This window comes from Patiria miniata, unplaced genomic scaffold (assembly GCF_015706575.1).
Source record: "Patiria miniata isolate m_02_andy unplaced genomic scaffold, ASM1570657v1 HiC_scaffold_20, whole genome shotgun sequence".
Taxonomy (NCBI): domain Eukaryota; kingdom Metazoa; phylum Echinodermata; class Asteroidea; order Valvatida; family Asterinidae; genus Patiria; species Patiria miniata.
In genome coordinates, this window is record NW_024037059.1 from 21,266,404 (window position 1) to 21,285,071 (window position 18,668).

The 18,668-nt window shown below is 41.7% G+C and overlaps 1 protein-coding gene across 1 annotated transcript; it reads right to left on the reverse strand.

Annotated features, from left to right (window-relative positions):
- Window positions 1-4,317: 4,317 nt before the first annotated feature.
- Window positions 4,318-16,319, reverse strand: LOC119727166 (lactadherin-like). The gene is made up of 5 exons (XM_038199030.1): window positions 16,251-16,319; window positions 7,680-7,850; window positions 6,093-6,243; window positions 5,445-5,622; window positions 4,318-4,828 (listed from the first exon to the last, which is right to left on the reverse strand). The coding sequence occupies exons 2-5, from the start codon at window positions 7,837-7,839 to the stop codon at window positions 4,676-4,678; spliced, it is 642 nt and encodes a 213-aa protein (XP_038054958.1). The 5' UTR covers window positions 7,840-7,850; window positions 16,251-16,319; the 3' UTR covers window positions 4,318-4,675.
- Between the last annotated feature and the right edge of the window lie 2,349 nt (window positions 16,320-18,668).

An 18,668-nucleotide genomic window follows, 5' to 3' on the forward strand; every position in this document is an offset into this window, starting at 1 on the left:
TAACTGTTTACGCTGTATGAATTAGGGTTTACAGCTTATTTTTCCAGTATAGACCTATATATGTCATCCAACAATAGGCTACTTTAAATATTACATTTGGTTCTGAAAATTTGACAAACCAGGATTATCGGATTGACTCTCGCCGCCTATTATTATACTTATACACTTTTATACAAAGAATTAGAAGAATACCGGTTTTCACAGAAAATGTGTATTGTGCTGACACAATCATTCGTTGAGGGATTTTGTTTTTACTTGGAATTATTATCTTCACTCGCTTCAACAAAATAATCGGATTGTATTTTGAATACTTATAATACTGAGCAATTTTGAGTACATGTACCTGCGTACACGGAAATATTTGAGCGTATTGACATAATTACTACGTTATTACATGTATGAATACATACTCAGAAGTATCATTGAAGTAATTGATTAGGTCTACTTAGAATTAGATGAATACATATTGCTTGGACATTGCTGTTACCATGCCGTAGTTTGCTACTCGTTTACACAGAATAATTATTTGATTGATTCGTTTGCGATACTGTTATTTTTATTCATTATCCAGTTTGCTTTTACATGTATACCACCGAGACAGCAAATTGTTCTTCAAATAGGACCTACTTTGTTTCCTGAGTTCCGGATATTTTAACACTTATATCACATAAATTCTTTAGAACTATACTTCAATTTGCTTCAGAACATTAACGAGCTTAATTCTCAACTTCAGTTTTAATATAGCTTTTTTCAATACACCGCCGACCACTAATTGAGACGAATATATCGAAGTAAGGACCAATTGAGCCAAATGAAAAAAATGCTGGTGTCTATTGAAAATGAGTATGAGAAAATGAGCTCGGCGATGTTCTAGAACGAAATTTAATTATACGTTATAGGGAATATGTTTGATATGCGTGTTAAAATAACGGGGAAACCTATGAGGTACAAGTCATAGTCGGTTGTTTGTTTTACATTTACCCATAATGATGCAGACGACTATTTGACTACATCGGTATGTAGAGTAAGTTTCTCCAAATTTTTCAGAGCAAATTTTCAAATTAAATATCGCATTATGATACTGGTAATTAGCAGAAATGTTGCAGTACTATTTTATTCTGAGAAAAAAAACAACGGATGATCTGGGCCCAATTTTAAGGCTCTGCTAACCACGGAATTCGGCGCCACGATCACCAATACGTGCTAACCGACCGTGCTAGCAGAAAAGGTATGCGCGAGCCCAGTACGCACAAAATCCTTAGTTATGGGATGTACGCATGCGCACAAGCCAAAATTCCTCGCTAAGGCCAAAAAAAAAAGTCTCCGGTTTCTGGTATGGAGCTTGCTCAAAAATTGGTGCGGCGACGCGGCTTTTTTTTTTTTTACCTGATTTTTTTGCTTCAAATGTCGGCTGATGACTGTAAATGGTGCCCGACTAAACTTAGTGCAAATATATGGAAGTCCAGAGAGGCCACATAAAGCTTATTCTCGACCATAACCCAATCTAAAATTGAAATTGAGATCCTAGAATGCTGTTTTTCTCGGAATATACAGCTGAAGCTGAGCTGAAACTTCATCAGGTTAGTTGTTCAGTATCCTTCGTTGCTTCAAACTAACAAAATGCACAAATTACATATGATGGACTATATCTTTAATGATGCATGTTTGGTCGTTCTACAATAATTTGCCACGTGACCGATGCACAATGTTTAGATTAAATAAACACCATTCAAATATTTCAAAATACAGCAATGGAAACAGCACATTGAGAACACGAACAGAGTACATCAATGACGTGATCAAAGGTGTAAACTAACAAAACTAGTTTGAACTTCCCTTCTTTCTATGTGCAAATACCGAAAATATATAACCACAAATTAATTCATACAAGCCAGCGTTCTTTACCTTTCACAGTAACCTACATTTTTTTGTAATTATCCGTGTGTTTTTGGTTTTATTGTTATCCCTATTCTTGTAAAGGCAAAATACAATAAATGAAATGAAATCGCTATCGCCATTTTTCACGACTAAAATTATCCATCATTGTTCGCCTACACCCAATCAGAAACGCAAAGATCACAAACCTTATTATTTATAATCAGCTATGTTGAATTGGTAAAATAAAGCTCGCTGCATATAGTATCTACATATACGGATGGCTCCTTTTTACTAGTGTTTGTTTAACCCTTCAATACTTGCACCTATCAAAACCTGTCATAAAAGCTTAAACCCCTACCTCTCTCAATGGCTTTTGTACAGGCTGGTCATCAACTACCAGAAATCCTTGTGGAAAACAGAGCACCGTATCACTGTCAAAGTCTGTTGAAGTGGTTTGATATAGATAGGTTGACCCAATGGTACAACTTGTATAGAATCCATTTTGACCTTTCTTTTTTTACCAATTAATGGGCCTTATTCACGAGTTGGCCATTTTGTCGAGTTCCCTGAATGCATTTCATTAATCGTTAACTGTTGAATGGAATGGCGCCAGACTATTTATGCAGGCACAATGCAGCCTTATTTTACTGTCATTTTTTTTTTAATATGGCTTTAAACATTAGGGAATGTTTGTTTACAAATGGTAAATTATTCATTGAAGCAGACTGGAATTTATCATACATTCACTTGCTTTCATTTCTCTTCGCAAGTTCCAAAAATTAAATTACGATTTTACCTAACTTTCAAAATTCAATATGGCCGACTCGTGAATAAGGCCCATATGAGGCCAGTTTACAGACCTGTTAAAAATTGTAGCCTGTTAGATTTATAAAGATTTTCTTGCATAAATGCCCCTTTCCATTAAATGTCCTTTTAATATAAATTGTCCATTGATGAATTTATATCTACATTGTATAGCGTTTATAATCTCTGTATAAATGTCGACTGTTATTCGTGATGTTTGCTACTTATTTGCACACTAAAAAAAAACAACTATGAAAATTCGTGTTTGGCATAGTCATACACAACTCTTTGAAAGGTGACCAAAAGAGCTAATGCTCTGTCCGAGTATGTGCCCCTTCTTGTTTTTAATCCAGCTTTTATTTTAAAATAGTAACGTCAGGGTTCCAAGCACTTTATGCAAACAAAATTCCGTGAGTTTTCTTTGATATTTCGCTGGGAAATTTCCAAATTCTATGACTAATTTCACTTGAACGGTGTTGCTGGAAATGAAAATGGTGGTGTATAGCAAAGCCAAATGTTATTGTCAAGAGAGATCTGTAATATTCGATCACAAGGTGTAAACAATTAAAGCCACCACAGCCGCTCAGTCGATGGAAAAGAAACCTGTCTCTTCCGCAGGCGTGGGTCGGCGTCAACATCCCTTAGTAGTCCGTGATTTCCTGAGTTTTCATAAATTCCCTGAGTTTTCCCTGACTTGAAAAAATTATAATATTTTTCTGTCTGATTTCCACAGTGGATGTGAACCCAGTGATTGACTAAAATATTTTTTTTATATAAAAAATGTATATTGTAATAGTTTACAATTGAAAACAAATTAACGGAAAGTGTTGCGACTTAAAGCGCAGTGTAAAGGCGCTGGCCCTGACTGTGCTGAAGTTGCACAGTGTAATGCTGACGCCGAGCCGTACAAGTGAATGTGCTATACGATACTGACGCCGGGCGCGCCCATAATGCGCTTGCGCTCGCGTGCTTAGCTTTGCACGTAATGTCACGTACGAAAAAAAATTATGATTCAAAAATGCCTGTACGATATGGATTATGTCAGCCGCGGTTTTTCGCTTAGAAAACCCTGTATCTGTGGTAATTGTAAAGGTGTTTGAAAGGATTGATTCTTCAAAATCACAACTTTTAACATTTTAAAGATGGCGTCGGCACGTAAAACGGATAAACTGCAGCCCTAATTATAATGTGCCGTATTTTGGCAAATTTAAATTACACAATTCCAGGGGTTACGATCGCGCAAGGCATGATGGGAAACAACATGGCGCTGCAAGATCGTACCCACGGGGCACGAGGTTGGTCGTGTCCTTACAGTACATAACGCGCGCACTCATGCGTCGAATCTGGACCATCATGTTAAAAACATACATGTACATGTTATTTTCAAGTGATGCAGCAACCCAGACTTGGTCAATCTGCCAAGCGTACGCGCTGGTTTGTTCCACGTTTGTACACAGTCTATGGAAATAAATTTTTGCCAACTTTTGCACCACATGTATGCACATGCTCTACAATGTATGCACACACATGTACGTGTAATACGCGTGCTGTACAATGTACATACAGTGTGTGCGCATTGTTATACGGCACTGAAGTGGAACGCGCGCTGAAGTATACCTTGTCGGGCATCTGGAAAGACGTAAACTAAGTGATTTTTGCTACTTTTTTTAAGATACCGACTTAAGGCAATTCCGACTTGAGTCAAGTCTAGGGTAAAGCGTAAATCAGGTTAAGGCTGAACAGCGTGTATTATTTACACAATTGGCGTGCATTAAATACATTGGCGTGTATTATATATTGACATTGACGTGCACTACTTACATCAGCGTGTATTATTTACATTGGCGTGCACTGCTCACATTGGTGTGTACTACTTACATTGGTGTGAACTAATAACATTGTTGTACATTGTATACGTTGGTGTACATTGCTTACATTGGTATACATTGTTTACATTGGTATACATTGTTTACATTGGGCTCATTGTAACACATCAATCCTGTGAACATTGAAGCAACTCGAACCGAAGTGCAATAACGACGATCCATTCCTGGGGGTAAATACGGAAGACAGACGCCATGACGGACTGATTGAAGTAATTGGTATGTGGGGTAGAAGCAGATTTGATGTCCCCACCATCAAATACCTGAAAAGAAAAAGGTTTAGATGTTTGTGATTAGCATGTAGCCAATTGTTCACCGCATGAAATAGATATAAAATGCAAGATTGGTGATAGGGCCGAGACTGTAGTTGGTTTAGGATTATGGGTACGTTAAGGGTTAAGGGGACAGGGCGGGTCGAGAATTTGAAGGAAAGAAAATACATTATCTGATCAATTTTTATTGGACAGAATTTGCGTCGGGAAGATGTACATTTTATATTGGCTTTTGCTCTTCGCCAACGTACGTATTCTTATAAACACTGTAAACTCGTGATGTCCAAGACTTACGAGAAAGTGGTAAGACGTCCGCATTAGTACGCAGGAGGTCGTGGGTTCGAGTCCCACCCGGGTGTAAGCTTGTGAAGTTTTTCTCGCAAGCCCTCGGACAACACTGGATATACAGTGTTCATAAAAATATATATTTTGGCGAAGGACGAAACCAAATTCAAATGTATCTGTGAAACAGATCCGTTCGATTCTGATTATGTATGAACCGAACAAATTTGTGCATATTGGTGGCATGCAAGAAAATCAGCAAACTAAACCTAAATAAACTCGCAATTGATTTCGTTGGAATAGCTACAAATGAAACACTAGGTACCTGGATATCCCCGTTGCCCGTCCTGACGTACTCGTAGCTAGAAGGTGTAGACTGATAGGACACTTTGAACTTTGACACAAGAAAGGAAGTGAACTCTAGTTGTTGTCCTTGCGTGATGATACCAGATACCCTAGTAGTTTGGATGAGATCCACCTCGATCCAACGGTAAGCATCTTGACTGTGTGCAATTCAGGGGATAAAAAAAATACTGAAGTAGGAGCAGTGATTATACAAACAGAAACAAAAATATAATAATGTGTTACATTTGAGGTGAATAGATTGCAAAATCTGACTTCGACTCTGAATTGAAACTCGGGTCAACTTCGACTCGGGTCAAAGTTCATGTCTTCGAGTCGAAGATCGAAAGCCTGTTTCCATTCTAAACAGAAGTCATTTTTATACAAATGTTAAAAGATAAATATTCCAAAGATGTTACTTTTAAATGTATTTGGGGAAAACGATTTGAAAAGACGAATAAATTAGTGCCGGTTATTTTATGGGCCATAATGTAGCACAGAAGAATGGCCGAGTCAGTAGTGAGCGCGCGCGAAAATTTAAGCTCGTTCTGCAAATAAAACGTAGGCTTTCTCGGTAATTGAAGTTGTTTTTACATTGACCGAGAAATGATTGTTGACTTCCAATACCCACAATTTTGGGCTCCAATACGTTGGAGCATTCAGTCGAGCCATTTCAGGCAGATTTACGTCATTGCTATCAGAAGCCCTGAAGTTTTCATCTGGGATGGTACCGTCTTCAATACCCAAAGTGTGAGGATTTGAACAGCCGTCTGGCGGCGAATCTAAAATAAAATGGATAACACCAAAGAACGTTAACCCTAAAAGGCTGGGTTATTTTGACCATCTCTCAGCCGCCCCCCCCCCCCCACCCCCAAGATCTCGGCCATTGAGTGACAAAAAAATTTGAAACTCAGTACATGCATAGAGCAACTCTTCATGAACATACCCAAGAAATTTCATGACTATAGGTCAAAGGGTTTTGGAATTTTGGCTAATTAATTATTCATATGTACGAATAGCAATTCTGCTCCGTGTCCACGACGTTTATAGGAAAATTCATTTTTTACGGCGCGTAGAGCCGGAAAAGTTTTCGCTACGCGGAAACCCGTGGTCCGATTTTTATGTTTTTGGCATCAAAAGATGCGCAAGGCTCGAGGCTAAAAAGTCATAAAAGCTCGGGTCGCGAAAAATGTTTTTAAGGTTATCGCGGAAAAAGTTGAGGGGGGGGGCGGATTCCGCCCCGGCCCTTTTAGGGTTAAGTAAACAGCAAACTGTTCATTCCAAAATCACTTTGAGATACGTTATTATTAAACACAGCATTAATTAAAAACATTTTCAATTAACTTGTAGCAATAAAATGTTATCATGTAGGCATACATGTGCCGTGTCTTCGCTTGCGCTACATTCCTAACTAAAAAGAAATCTGGAGATTTACTTTAACTTGGGCTTGGTCATCACGCCCCACCCGTCCCGCCCTGTTAACCTATCACGGTAGAATCGTGACAACACAGCTTGTGAAATATTGTCCAATTACATGATCTACAAGTACAGTGGACGCGGAACGCGCAATATCGGAGACAAACAAAACTTAACGTACAAACTTCCATAGGGTTGTCTAAGGGGTTAGATGTTCATATTCATACTATATCCTAACATGCAAATTGTATGCAATCCTGCGTGCCTGTCAATCAGGGTCGACTTTTGCAGTGACGCGACATCATTAACTATCAGTAACGTGGCTTGAACTATTCATTGGTCAATTTGGATGCCTTTTTTTTTTAAACAGCAGCATGCAGGTTACCGAATACCCGACATAGAAGGCGCCCGCTGAATGGTCAGGCAAAGATGCAGTGATCGCCGAGTCTGCTCACATATCATATCTCCTTGCCGTTTTATTCCATAAACTTGCCCCGCCCAGCAAACTACCGCCCAGCCAACGTCTTTGTTTTTCACTGAGAGGCTAGTGCTGTTTGAACCAAAGATAAAGACACACATGCACACCAAGTATACAGCCGTATAGTGAACGCATTCTTGTGACATTGAACACAGATTACGATTTCATGATTTCAAACATCTGACAAAATAACAAATGCCAAATACAATGGTTACATTTCAGAAGCAGCCAAGAGCGTTACGTACCAAACAAGCTGTTCCTCTGCATGCCTTTAGTCTTTTTTTTCTACCCGTGTTTATAAGACAAAGCAGTAGTTGGCCTTACCCAGCTCTCCGAGGACACCACACCGTCTGGGGCAACGTCTACGCACTATTGGAGACTCCATCAATTGTTTCATCAAATGACGAAGATCCGTGTTATTCCCGTCGGGCTTTGGCGGTACACCGATCCAGCAAGCCCTCATCTTGCTCGCCACACAATCCATGATTAGCACACCTTTAGATTGAAGCAGAAGATAAATACACGGCGAATTATCTTGATGTGTTTTATTCCCCCAAAATAATATGGAATGGACAAGAGATAGCTCTATCGGGGGTGGGTATTATGTGCCCATTTTTGATATTTTTAGCATAGCACGGGAATGCTTCATTCGACTGCAATGAAATTTGGTGATTTTTTTTTCAATGAATGGAGGATGGAGGCAATGTTGAGCCAAATTGAGCCAAAACAATTTTCGAAAAGCTCAAGTGGTTTCCTTGGCAGCAATTTTAAAAAAATGTAACCCCAAACTTGCCATGTATTCTCTGTAAACCATGCATGGCGGGAACTCACCGGACCAACCTAATTATGACCCGAGTGTGACACCTATTGGGTGGAGATCATCTTCTAAAACTTGCCGAGGCTTTTCCTTAGACGAGAAACCACTCAGAGCGACCTCAAGGCTAAGGGTGAAGGTACGTTTTGGTGGAAATATACCGCCGACTGTGACATGAACGATTGGTAACATATTTAACATGAAACAGAATTGTGGGCATCATTTATTAGTCCCTGGCCAGGAGGTCCCCTTCACCAAAACAGTTTAAATTTCTAGTTGCCTTGCCCATTCAAATACCTTGCTGCTTGTTTTTTTTCTCAATTTTATAGTGCCTTTTGCATTATAATTCACTCGAATCTCTCTTTTACCGAATCTGTATTTTTTAATGCCCATTTGTGCTTTTAAAGTTTTAACTGCTTGTATAGTTGTATATTCTTATACTGTAAGCCATGTTTTAATAATGTCCATTTGTAATGTCCTTTTGTATTGTCTCTTCTTAAATTGTGGCATCAGGAGATTAACTCGATAGTAATTTAGTTTACTTTTTTAAAATCCATCAGGGGTGCTACTTTTTTTTTTCTCTCTCTCTTTTTCTTGTTCTCTCTCCTAACTGTATGTGCATGTTTTTGTTTTCTTTACTGTTGTTATTGTCTGTACTTGAATTTTTACCTGTGAAATTAATAAATGAAATGAAAATGAAATGAAATCCTTAAGCAGCAATGATCATTTAGTCAGCAATAATCAATCAATGTAACTGGAGTTAATTGGCGAGGTGTTTTATTATCTTTGTCCTTGCTTATTGGGGAGATGATGTAAATCTACTGCTCGCAGCAGCAATGCGCAACAGCATAAACAATCCACAACGATGTTGAGAAACGCGCGGCACCGCAAAGTACAAAGAGCGCCACCGTACCTTGCGGCGAGATACGCAAGCGCATGATTGTCAAGCGTCTGCGCGGCAAGCCGAATTTGGGAGAGGAAACTAAATGTATATGGCCGGATACGAATGGTAAGGGCATTCGCCGTTCCCTTCTGATAACTGTTGATTATTGCTAATAGTGTAATTCCGATAATTAGGGCCGGGGGACGGAATCCGCCCCCTCCCCACGACTTTTTCCGCGATAGCCTTTAAAAAAGTATTTCGCGACCCGTGCTTTTATGACCGTTTAGCCTCGAGCTTTGTGCATCTTTGGACACCAAAAACATAAAAATCGAACGAGGGGTTGTCGCACAGCGAAAATTTTGGTATAGCCGCTGGAAGACGAGATGGGGATAAAGATGCCAATCACTTGTTGGAGTGATAGTACAACAGTGTCGTCGTGGATAGGGTATGAGTCTTGCCGTTACGTCCGATACATTGAAGCACGAGCAGCTGAAATTCAGAGACTTACTGACTACAGAGTGGGGTGGTACGTAGAAATATCAGATGCTGAACTCAAACACCAGGGATTTACTGCACACACCGTAGCCTCAGTCATACTCATGTCTGGTCTAGTCATAGACTTCACCCAATATGCCTCCTCGGACGACTTAGTTGACGGTTATTGTGCGGCCATTCGTGAGTCCAAGGGGGAGCCGAAGCCTGACTTCCTGACAGCAGATGACACCACCGTTTAGAAACCGACAGTTTTCCAGAAGTTGCTGCTCTTCAGGCCAGCAAAGGCGTGTCCCAAAAGAGCAATCTTGTCAGCCTTGCCCCATAGCTCGATGCAGAGTACGTCATCTCTCCCGAATCGGAGGAAGGCTCCGCCAGGCCCAATCAATAGATGAGACCGTGAAGCACCGAGTAGTGCTTGACCCGAAGCACCCCATCACCCTCCTGAAGAAAGCTTGAAGCGCAGCAGATTGTGGGTGTTACGACGACACCAAGCTATCGTGGCTTACAGAGCCGTTGCTACGGATGCCTGAAGAGAAACGGAAGACCATTGGTACTAAGGACGGTAGATCATCCGCCTGCTTGTTTGAGGATCGGGGAACCCCCGTTCTTTTCCAACGTGTGGACTGTTTTGGACCGAACTGACTCCATCGGAAGACGCAGTGATCAGCGCTCAGCCAAGGGAAATCATCTGGAAATGCATGACAACTGTCTTGTTAGTCTCTTGACTCTGACACTTTCTTATTTGCAATCAATCCTTTCCAATGAAAAAGGCTTATGAAACCATGACTCCCATCCTCAAGAAGAAGCTTGCCAAGTTCAATTCCCCCTTCTGCGCCTCATTTTGGTGGCACATGGGAGAGGGGAGATACGGTCTGTGAAGTCAGCCCTCTATGCGATTCTTGGCAACCAGACTGTTACCCAAACGGTCTTGTGCACAAGACTTAGTCTTACAGAAGGTACAGAGAGTTACATCTCATCCGATGTCGCTGATCCAGACCCTTCGCTGTCATTTATGTTGCTCATGGGGCGGCTGGATCATGCGCCTCCTCAGTTGGTATATCCCGACAGAGATCTACTTAGTCGCCGCCGCTGGAGGCAGTGCCAGGTGTTGATGCAAAGCTCCTGGAAATAATTTATTCAGTCCTACTAATGGTGAGGTTAAGCAGAAAACCTTAATGCAGGCGATGTTCTCCTCATGGCTGATCCTCATCAAGTGCGTTTGCCCCATGGCCGTTAGCAAAGGTTATCAACGGGCATAGGGTTAATAGTCGAGTCCACGCCGTCAAACTGCAGGCTGATATGGTCGAGAATACGTCTGCCCTGTCGCCCGCCTCAGCCAGATGTTGACTCGGAAGGCTGAACAGATCGCGACTTGATAGAACGTAATCTTTCAGTCACGACTGAAAGCTTACGTTCTATCAAGTCTTTGCCTAACCTCCATTATACATTGTTGCATTTAAACCTGTTGCCTTTAACCCTTTTTCCTTTAGCCATACTTTTAGCATTTTTAGTACTAATTTCTGTAAATCTGTTATTAACCCCTTAAGGACGGGTTACAATGGGGACATTCCTCCACACATAGAGCAAGTGGCCCGCATGACTGCGCAGCCTTTGTGTGGTAGCGGGACTGCACAAAAGCAGCAGCTGTGGAACTACCCACTAGCCGTGTGCCACGGCATACCACAGCTGGCAACTGCATTCCATGGAGGATTTAATAGCGGCCGCGGCCATGACCGCTTGCCGTATGCATGGGGTTAAACCTTTTGTGATTCGTTTGTAAACTGTCACTTGCAGTTTAGGGGCGCTGTGTTGAGGAACGCGGCACCGCAAAGTGCAAAGAGTGCCACCTTGCGTCAAAGTATGTACACTTAGGGGCATTCCCAGAGCATATCCAGTGCTACCATGTATTTTAAAATTAAATCTGAGCTACTTTAATTTATCATTGTACTTCTCAAGCCACCAAGGGCTTCAACGCAGATATATAATAAGCACACTCTGTACTGCCATGCCCAGTTTCTGCGCCTGTCATTTTCTCCCCCCCCCCCCCGCCATGATTCCACAACAATATCAGCAATGCACCACAATGTCAACAATGAGCACCAGCATCAGCAATGTACAACAACATAAGCAATGTAGCATCAGCAATGCGCGACATCAGCAATGTACAACAGAATAAGCAGTCGTACATCTTTGTACTCGCTGTGCATCCACCATGCAAGCCAGCTATGACATCCTTGTAATTGCAACACGAAATCAGCTATACATACAAGGGTAACCTCAAAACACATACGACCGACTTTGTACGAATCATTTCACAAACTTAAGCATTTCACAAACGCAGAGCACAAGTAAACCTACTTCTTGTCTGCCCGCCCCCTATATCCACAGCGCTGAACTGCACCGAGCGTCATGTGTGTACGCAGCACCTCACTGGACGCTTAGCTCCGCCCAGTCACGCACGCATACTACACTTAGTACACTAACACTATTGCAATACAAATGCATAGGGAATTAACTGGCCATAAGTCTATACACACTTTCAACTGACACACATCAGTTGTCAATTTAACGAGCGGATTCGTGGGAGGATCGGATTTCTGGCTAAAATAACCCCCCAAATGGTTATACATTATTAACTTACATTAAAGGTAGAGTCCATCATTTGCAGCCATCCGAAAAGTAACTGGCGTAATTATTGTTGAAAAACTAACTTGGTTGAAAGATAGTAAGGAGACTAAACTCCCTGTGAAATTATTCTTTCTGGGAAGCTGTCATTTTGAAGTAATCAACGAAAGAAGGCATTTCCAACGGTGATTCTTAAGAAGCACCGTAGGAAAATTTAAATTAGTAGTTCGTTTTGTTATTCAGCGAAGCGCGCACAAGTATTCGAAAGACGCACACGCGCGCGCGGTTGTTATAATTCGTCGGATCAGTGCGCGACGTCGCGTATAGTTGCAATTCAAAACATGATTCAGTAACTTTTGATTTGAAATTGAGATCTTAGAATGCTGTTTTTCTCGGAATGTACAGCTGAAGCTTAGCTGAAACTTCATCAGGTAAGTTGCTCAGTATTCTTCATTAGATTTTGAACTATTTTGTTGCTTCAAACGAACAAAATGCACAAATTACAAATGATGGACTCTACCTTTAAAGTTTACTTTACGTTATCATGCCACCCTGAAGGAATACATGTATTGGTATCAAGTGTGAAAGAAATCAAATGGAAATCGTCGAAATTATTATGCACTTATTATTCTGCACACAGCACAATACCGTTTCCGACAAATGCGAGCAGAAGAAACATCAGAATGACGTCACACTATGAAGAACCACCATTTCCCTTTAGGAATATTGAAAATAGAATAAATGCACGAGGGAACATTTACCTTACAAAAAGCCCCGGTCGTGAAAAAGTTTACGCCAAGAATATCGAATCGAACTGTCAATAACGATTGGGTGAGTCCGGTCGAGTCAGTCTGAACTTCGGGGGAAAAAATTTCTTTCTACCTGTTCTCTATATTTCGACATGTCCAAAATTACTTCCTTTCCTTTTTTTCCATAAGGAAAAGACTTGTATGAAAGATGACGAGTTTTTCGAACTAGTGCACACCGAGCAATGAATGTTTATTTGTTCGTGTTCACATTGCATGGGGAAGCCTGAACACTAGCAGGATGAACGTGCATGCGAACGGCAATCTCAAATGAATGCACGAAACTATTATAGCACATAAAATAAAAACGGTATTTGAATGAAATATTACAAGAACAGGTCTGATTGAAGATCAAACAAACAAACAAACAAATGAGAGCAGGAGATATCTCATTTGTCAAACTTACCAACGATGGTTGCAAAGAACACCCAAACCGCCAAGTACCGCGACATACTGATGCAATTCTACAAACTGGGTACAGTGATTGTGTAGGTCTATCTATCCTATCAATCGAGAAAGAATCTGATGAGCAACGTGTATTGCAAGAGAGCTTTTCGGAATGAAGTGTAAACAATGCCCGGCACTTGACTGTTGATGGCCGCGCAGACACAGCGGTCTGTACTGACTTGATTGGGTTTGAATTGGGTGATGCGTAACACTAATCGCGTAATGGACACTAATTTGAGATCTTCCAATCTCATAATTGAGCTCTTTGGGAAATGAAACTCAACTAAAAAAAACTTGTCAAGGGTTCGAGCTAAAGATCAAAGAAAATAAGGCCTTTCCTAAGCTATTGTTATGGCTCAAACAGTAATCGGTCATTGACTCCAAGGGCATGGTCGTAACCTGACCAGCAGACCTTATGGTCGTTGTCCCAAATGGTGTTTTTCGTCTTCATTGGCACTTTTTTTTTTTATAGTACCGAAAGAGTTTTGTATTTCTTGTCGTATACATATCCTTGACAAATAATATTGAAATATCTCTACTCATTGAACGGCCCGGGAAGTCTGGTTCGACACCCCCCCCCCTCCCAAATGGGGCAGCGTCTGCAGGCTAAATGCTGTCGAAGTTTCAAATGCAATTCCAAATGCGTGCATTTATAAATATTTTAAAATTTGATCAATTTCGATTGCAGTGTCGGATCGACGGGGGAACTTCACCTCACCCTTTTTTAATAGTTTTAATAGGCCTCTAGAAAATAACATGAAAGTATTTCACCATGTTGTCGTGTTCATTCCATTTAACACGTCGAAAAGGGGTCCAAAATGGGCCATCGTCCATGTTTTTTCGGGCAGAAAGCGCTGCCGTGCGCGCCCATATAGCAGAAGACGCGAATTTGAAACCCACCCAAAGATTTTAACACCAGAAACCCACACCAAAGATTTTAACACCAGAAACCCACACCAAAGATTTTAACACCAGATATTGCGTTGGACTCCCTCCGAAAACACTGACTGGAAATAAACTACAGAAATAACTTGGCACGTCTGGAAATGTCATAAAAGAATTAACACCGTTGAGCTGCACTTCCCATGCAAACTCTAGCTGATGTGATTCGGGTAGCCGTTTAGTCGGAGTACAAATAACGAACCAGATTCGGCTCCAGAAGTTTGGAAACCTGGGTATCGAATGCTGAAAATGATGAAGCCGAGGTGCAAATCTGCACTGGTGTCATAGAGTTGTATTATTGACCAGTGTGCGTTACCATACACAGCCATTGATCTCCATTTCTAATGGGGATCGTACTGACAGCACAGTGTTACAGAAGTACGGATAAGACCCCTCTCACACCAATACGTGAAGCCATTTCGTGGCCACTTTGAGGTGTCCGTGGGCGCCGGCAAAAGTTTAAAAATCGAAGTTACCACGAAATGGAATCGGATCTCACGGGTTGCCACGAACTAACCACGAATTAAGGACGTGTCGATTCTATCCGTGGGCCGATTCTTACGGATGCTCCACGGATCACCCAAAAAGTTTTTGGACATGTTGAAAAACTGAAACATGTGCACTTCGGAAATTTATTGCCGAATTGAAAACGTGTTCAATACGGCTTATTCGAAGTACTCTCGTAGTGTTCTCGAGGTTGGGCTGAAGTTACAACGGATTTTACGGGATGTCCCCGGATAGATTGTTGGCCTGATTTACGGCCGTTTTCATTACGCGGTACTCGATGGTACTACGGGGTTATCCACGAAGTGTCCACGAGTTGGCCACGAAGTGCTCACGGACTACATGTAGTACTCTCGAGCTGGTGCCGTGGTCACCACTGACACCACGCAGTAGTCTCGAGCTGGCGCCAAAGTCACCACGGGATGAAATCGGGATGGCCATGAGATGTCGCCGGCTTGCAGTCCGTGAATTCCAGGAAACGGGCATGAGCACGGGTTGGTCCCGTGGTGTTTCCGAGGTGGCCACGGATTACTCACGAAGTAAAAACGGGTACCACGAAATTAAAAAAACCTGCTGGCATAAAAAAAAAACGGGGGGGGGGGGACAGAGACCACGGATACTGTTGAAAAAATTGCATTTCCGAAGTAACCTCGCACTGGTCTTGGATTGGTGTGAGAGGGGCATAACGGCCGGGTATATCCCAACTATTTGTCGATGCAGCCATTACAGTCGTATCTCCTAAAATAGCGTTAACGTGAAACGTGAGTCTTAGAATGTCTAAAGGTCGTATCTCGCTTAAAACATCCCGGATGTCCACACCAAAAGTCAATGGACGTCGAGATACGACGTTTTTTGCACGGAGCGTATTCGCGCGAGATTGTTGCAGAATCGAGTAACGACCTTTGCTGCACTGACACGACGAAATCTAGCACTAACACTTTAAAGTTAAACCTGAGCTATACTTCTTAAGCAACCGTTCCAATTAAGGGTCTCAACACATGATATTGACAATAAACACACCCTGTACTGCCACGCCCAGTCTCTCCATTGGTCATTTTCTCTGCCCCTCCCACAACAATCGCAATGCACCACAATGGGTACGTTTGAGTAGCTCACCTGGATCGACTCGGGTAAAAGGCAGACGGGTTAACGTTAGCGTACGACAGCCGCTAGTCGAACTCTAGGCCGCGGGCCATCACGATCCTCACGTGACGCCCGTAGCAACAGCCGTCATGACCGTAGCCACTGACAAAAAACTCATTTCGGATTGGGTTTTAGTTTGAGATTTACTGCTTAATTTTCAGTCAGTTGCAAAACTCAAAAAGTTGGCTGGAATTATAGCTTAAAAAATTTCAATGAATTCAATAAAAAATGATTACCTTTAGACTTCAAATAAAGTTGATTTTGAAGCTTGAGACTTCCGCCGTCCGGCCGCCATATTTGTCCTTTTCTTGGAATGAACAACGCATGCGTGTGACGTATTTTCACCAGTGACTCTGCTCCATGATCAGAGTCACATGTGGTGGCTGACCCGGTTGATGATGGCCCCGAATATGACGTCAGAGCTAATCGAATGGTACGGGGTGACCCGTGTCGACCCGGGTGAGCTAAACGAACGCACCCAATGTCAGCATGTGCACCGTGACCGTAAATAATGCGCACCAGCGTCAGCAATGTACAACGTACATCATAAGCAATGTACAACAATGAACAACATCAGCAGTGCACAACATCAGCAATATAATTATGTACAACAGCAAAAGCAAAATGTGGAGAGGTACAGTTTTGTACCGTGACTATACGCACCAAGCAAAATGATAGCAACGTACAGCTATGACAGTCTCAACACATAAGCTATATATACATGCCAGCGTACGGTAACCACAGCACAGCTCATGCGACGATGATCGCGGGCATCATTTCACAAACGTAGAACACAAGTAGTAATTAAAGCTACTTCTTGTGTAGACTTGATGACAGTCGAACTCCATCGGCGCGGCTGGTAAAGGACTAGTACGTAACCGGCCGGGTTGCGACGAATCTAACGACTTGACGATTACGTTCTCGCAGCGTCGTTCATATAATTATGCAAGCAGCCGGCGCAATACCGTACGTATTGCATTTTTGCGGTGAGATCCATGCACCGCTATGCAAATGAGGACTCATTCACTCCGTTACATGGGGAGCTCTGTCAATTGTGTATAGCCTTGATAAAATGTATCTATTATGATATACTTGATTTATTTGAGTCGTGTACGCCCTTTAATGAATTGTGTAGTGTTACACACAACTGAACACAAAGTACACACCGTCGAAGTAATGAGAATGATTTTCCGTGGCGGCCTAGAATACACTTTAATCTGAACCAATCAGAGAGGTTGCATAGAATTCGCTAGCGATTATGTTGTGTACAAAATTGATCATCAGTAGTCAGCATCATTTGGTCTAGGAACCAGGCTACGCGTATTGTAGCGATATTTTGCGTGCTTGGAACACCGGTACCTTACCAACCTCGTTCCCCATGGGTACGATCTTGCTGCGCCATGTTGTCTCCCGTCATGCCTTGCGCGATCTTAAGGAACGCGCACGTACGCGCCCATGGAGTCGAGGCTGGGACACCGTACGCAAAACAAGCTTGGCACCAACTTAAGTCCACTTCTTGTACTGTGGCCGCCCCCGATCGATGTCCATCTCAACTCACACCGAACGTCAGTGCGCTAATTGCGTAATGGACACTAAACGCATGCAGTGAGAGCTTCCAATCTCATTGGGCTCTTTAGGAAATGAAACTCAACTAGAAAAAGTTGTCACAAAAGAAGGGTTCGGACTAAAGGTCAAAGAAAATAAGGCATTTCTAATAAGCTTGATGTTATGGCTCAAACTGTAATCGGTTATTTGACTCCAAAGGCATGGTCGTAATCTGACCAGTGCTGATCTTCACCTTACGCCGATCGTTGTCAAATGGCGTTTTTCGTCTTTATGCATTGTCTTTTTGTATCGTACCGACAGAGTTTCGTATTTTTTATCCTTGACCTTTTATTATACAAATAGTATTGAAATAACAGAAGAAGACGCCAATTTGAAACACACCCCAAGATTGTTTTTATTGTTATTTTTTACACCACACATATATACCAGATAATATCGCGTTGAAATTGGAACACTCTGAAAACACGGACTTAAAAGAAACTAGAGATATTTCTAACTTGGCACATCTGGAAATTGCAGAAAGAAGTGCAATAAGCCGTTTGCGAGGATACCCTTTGGCATTTTAAAGTTGAAAACATCTGGTACACTGACTTGCTCAGAATGCTTGGCACATTTTAACTTTGAATTCTCCAGACCAAAGACACTGGTGCTACATGGGCACGCTCTTACATAGTTACGTTAGAGACGCTCAGCACACATGCAAAGCATTGGATTAAGTCAGCGTTCCAGATTTTATTCAAATTTAACTCGCAAATGGCTTATTGAGCTGAATGGTCCGTGTACATACCGTCCAATCAGTTACCGTTTAAAAATCATCAAAAGAAAAAAAAACGAACCCTTTACCGTTTACCCTGTTATAATCTCTGTAAAGAAACAGAACAAAGTACATCGTTTACCAGTTACCGTTTATGCGTCTGAAAAAAAACCCAGAAAAACAAACTTGTTGTACCGTTTATCGTTTTTGAATCTGTAAACAAACAAAAAACAAAAAAACAAACCCTTTACCCATTTCTGTTTTAGAATTTTGAACTGAAAAAATGATTGAGTGATTTAAGGGTAAGCAAAAGTGGCTATAGCGAGCCAAATTT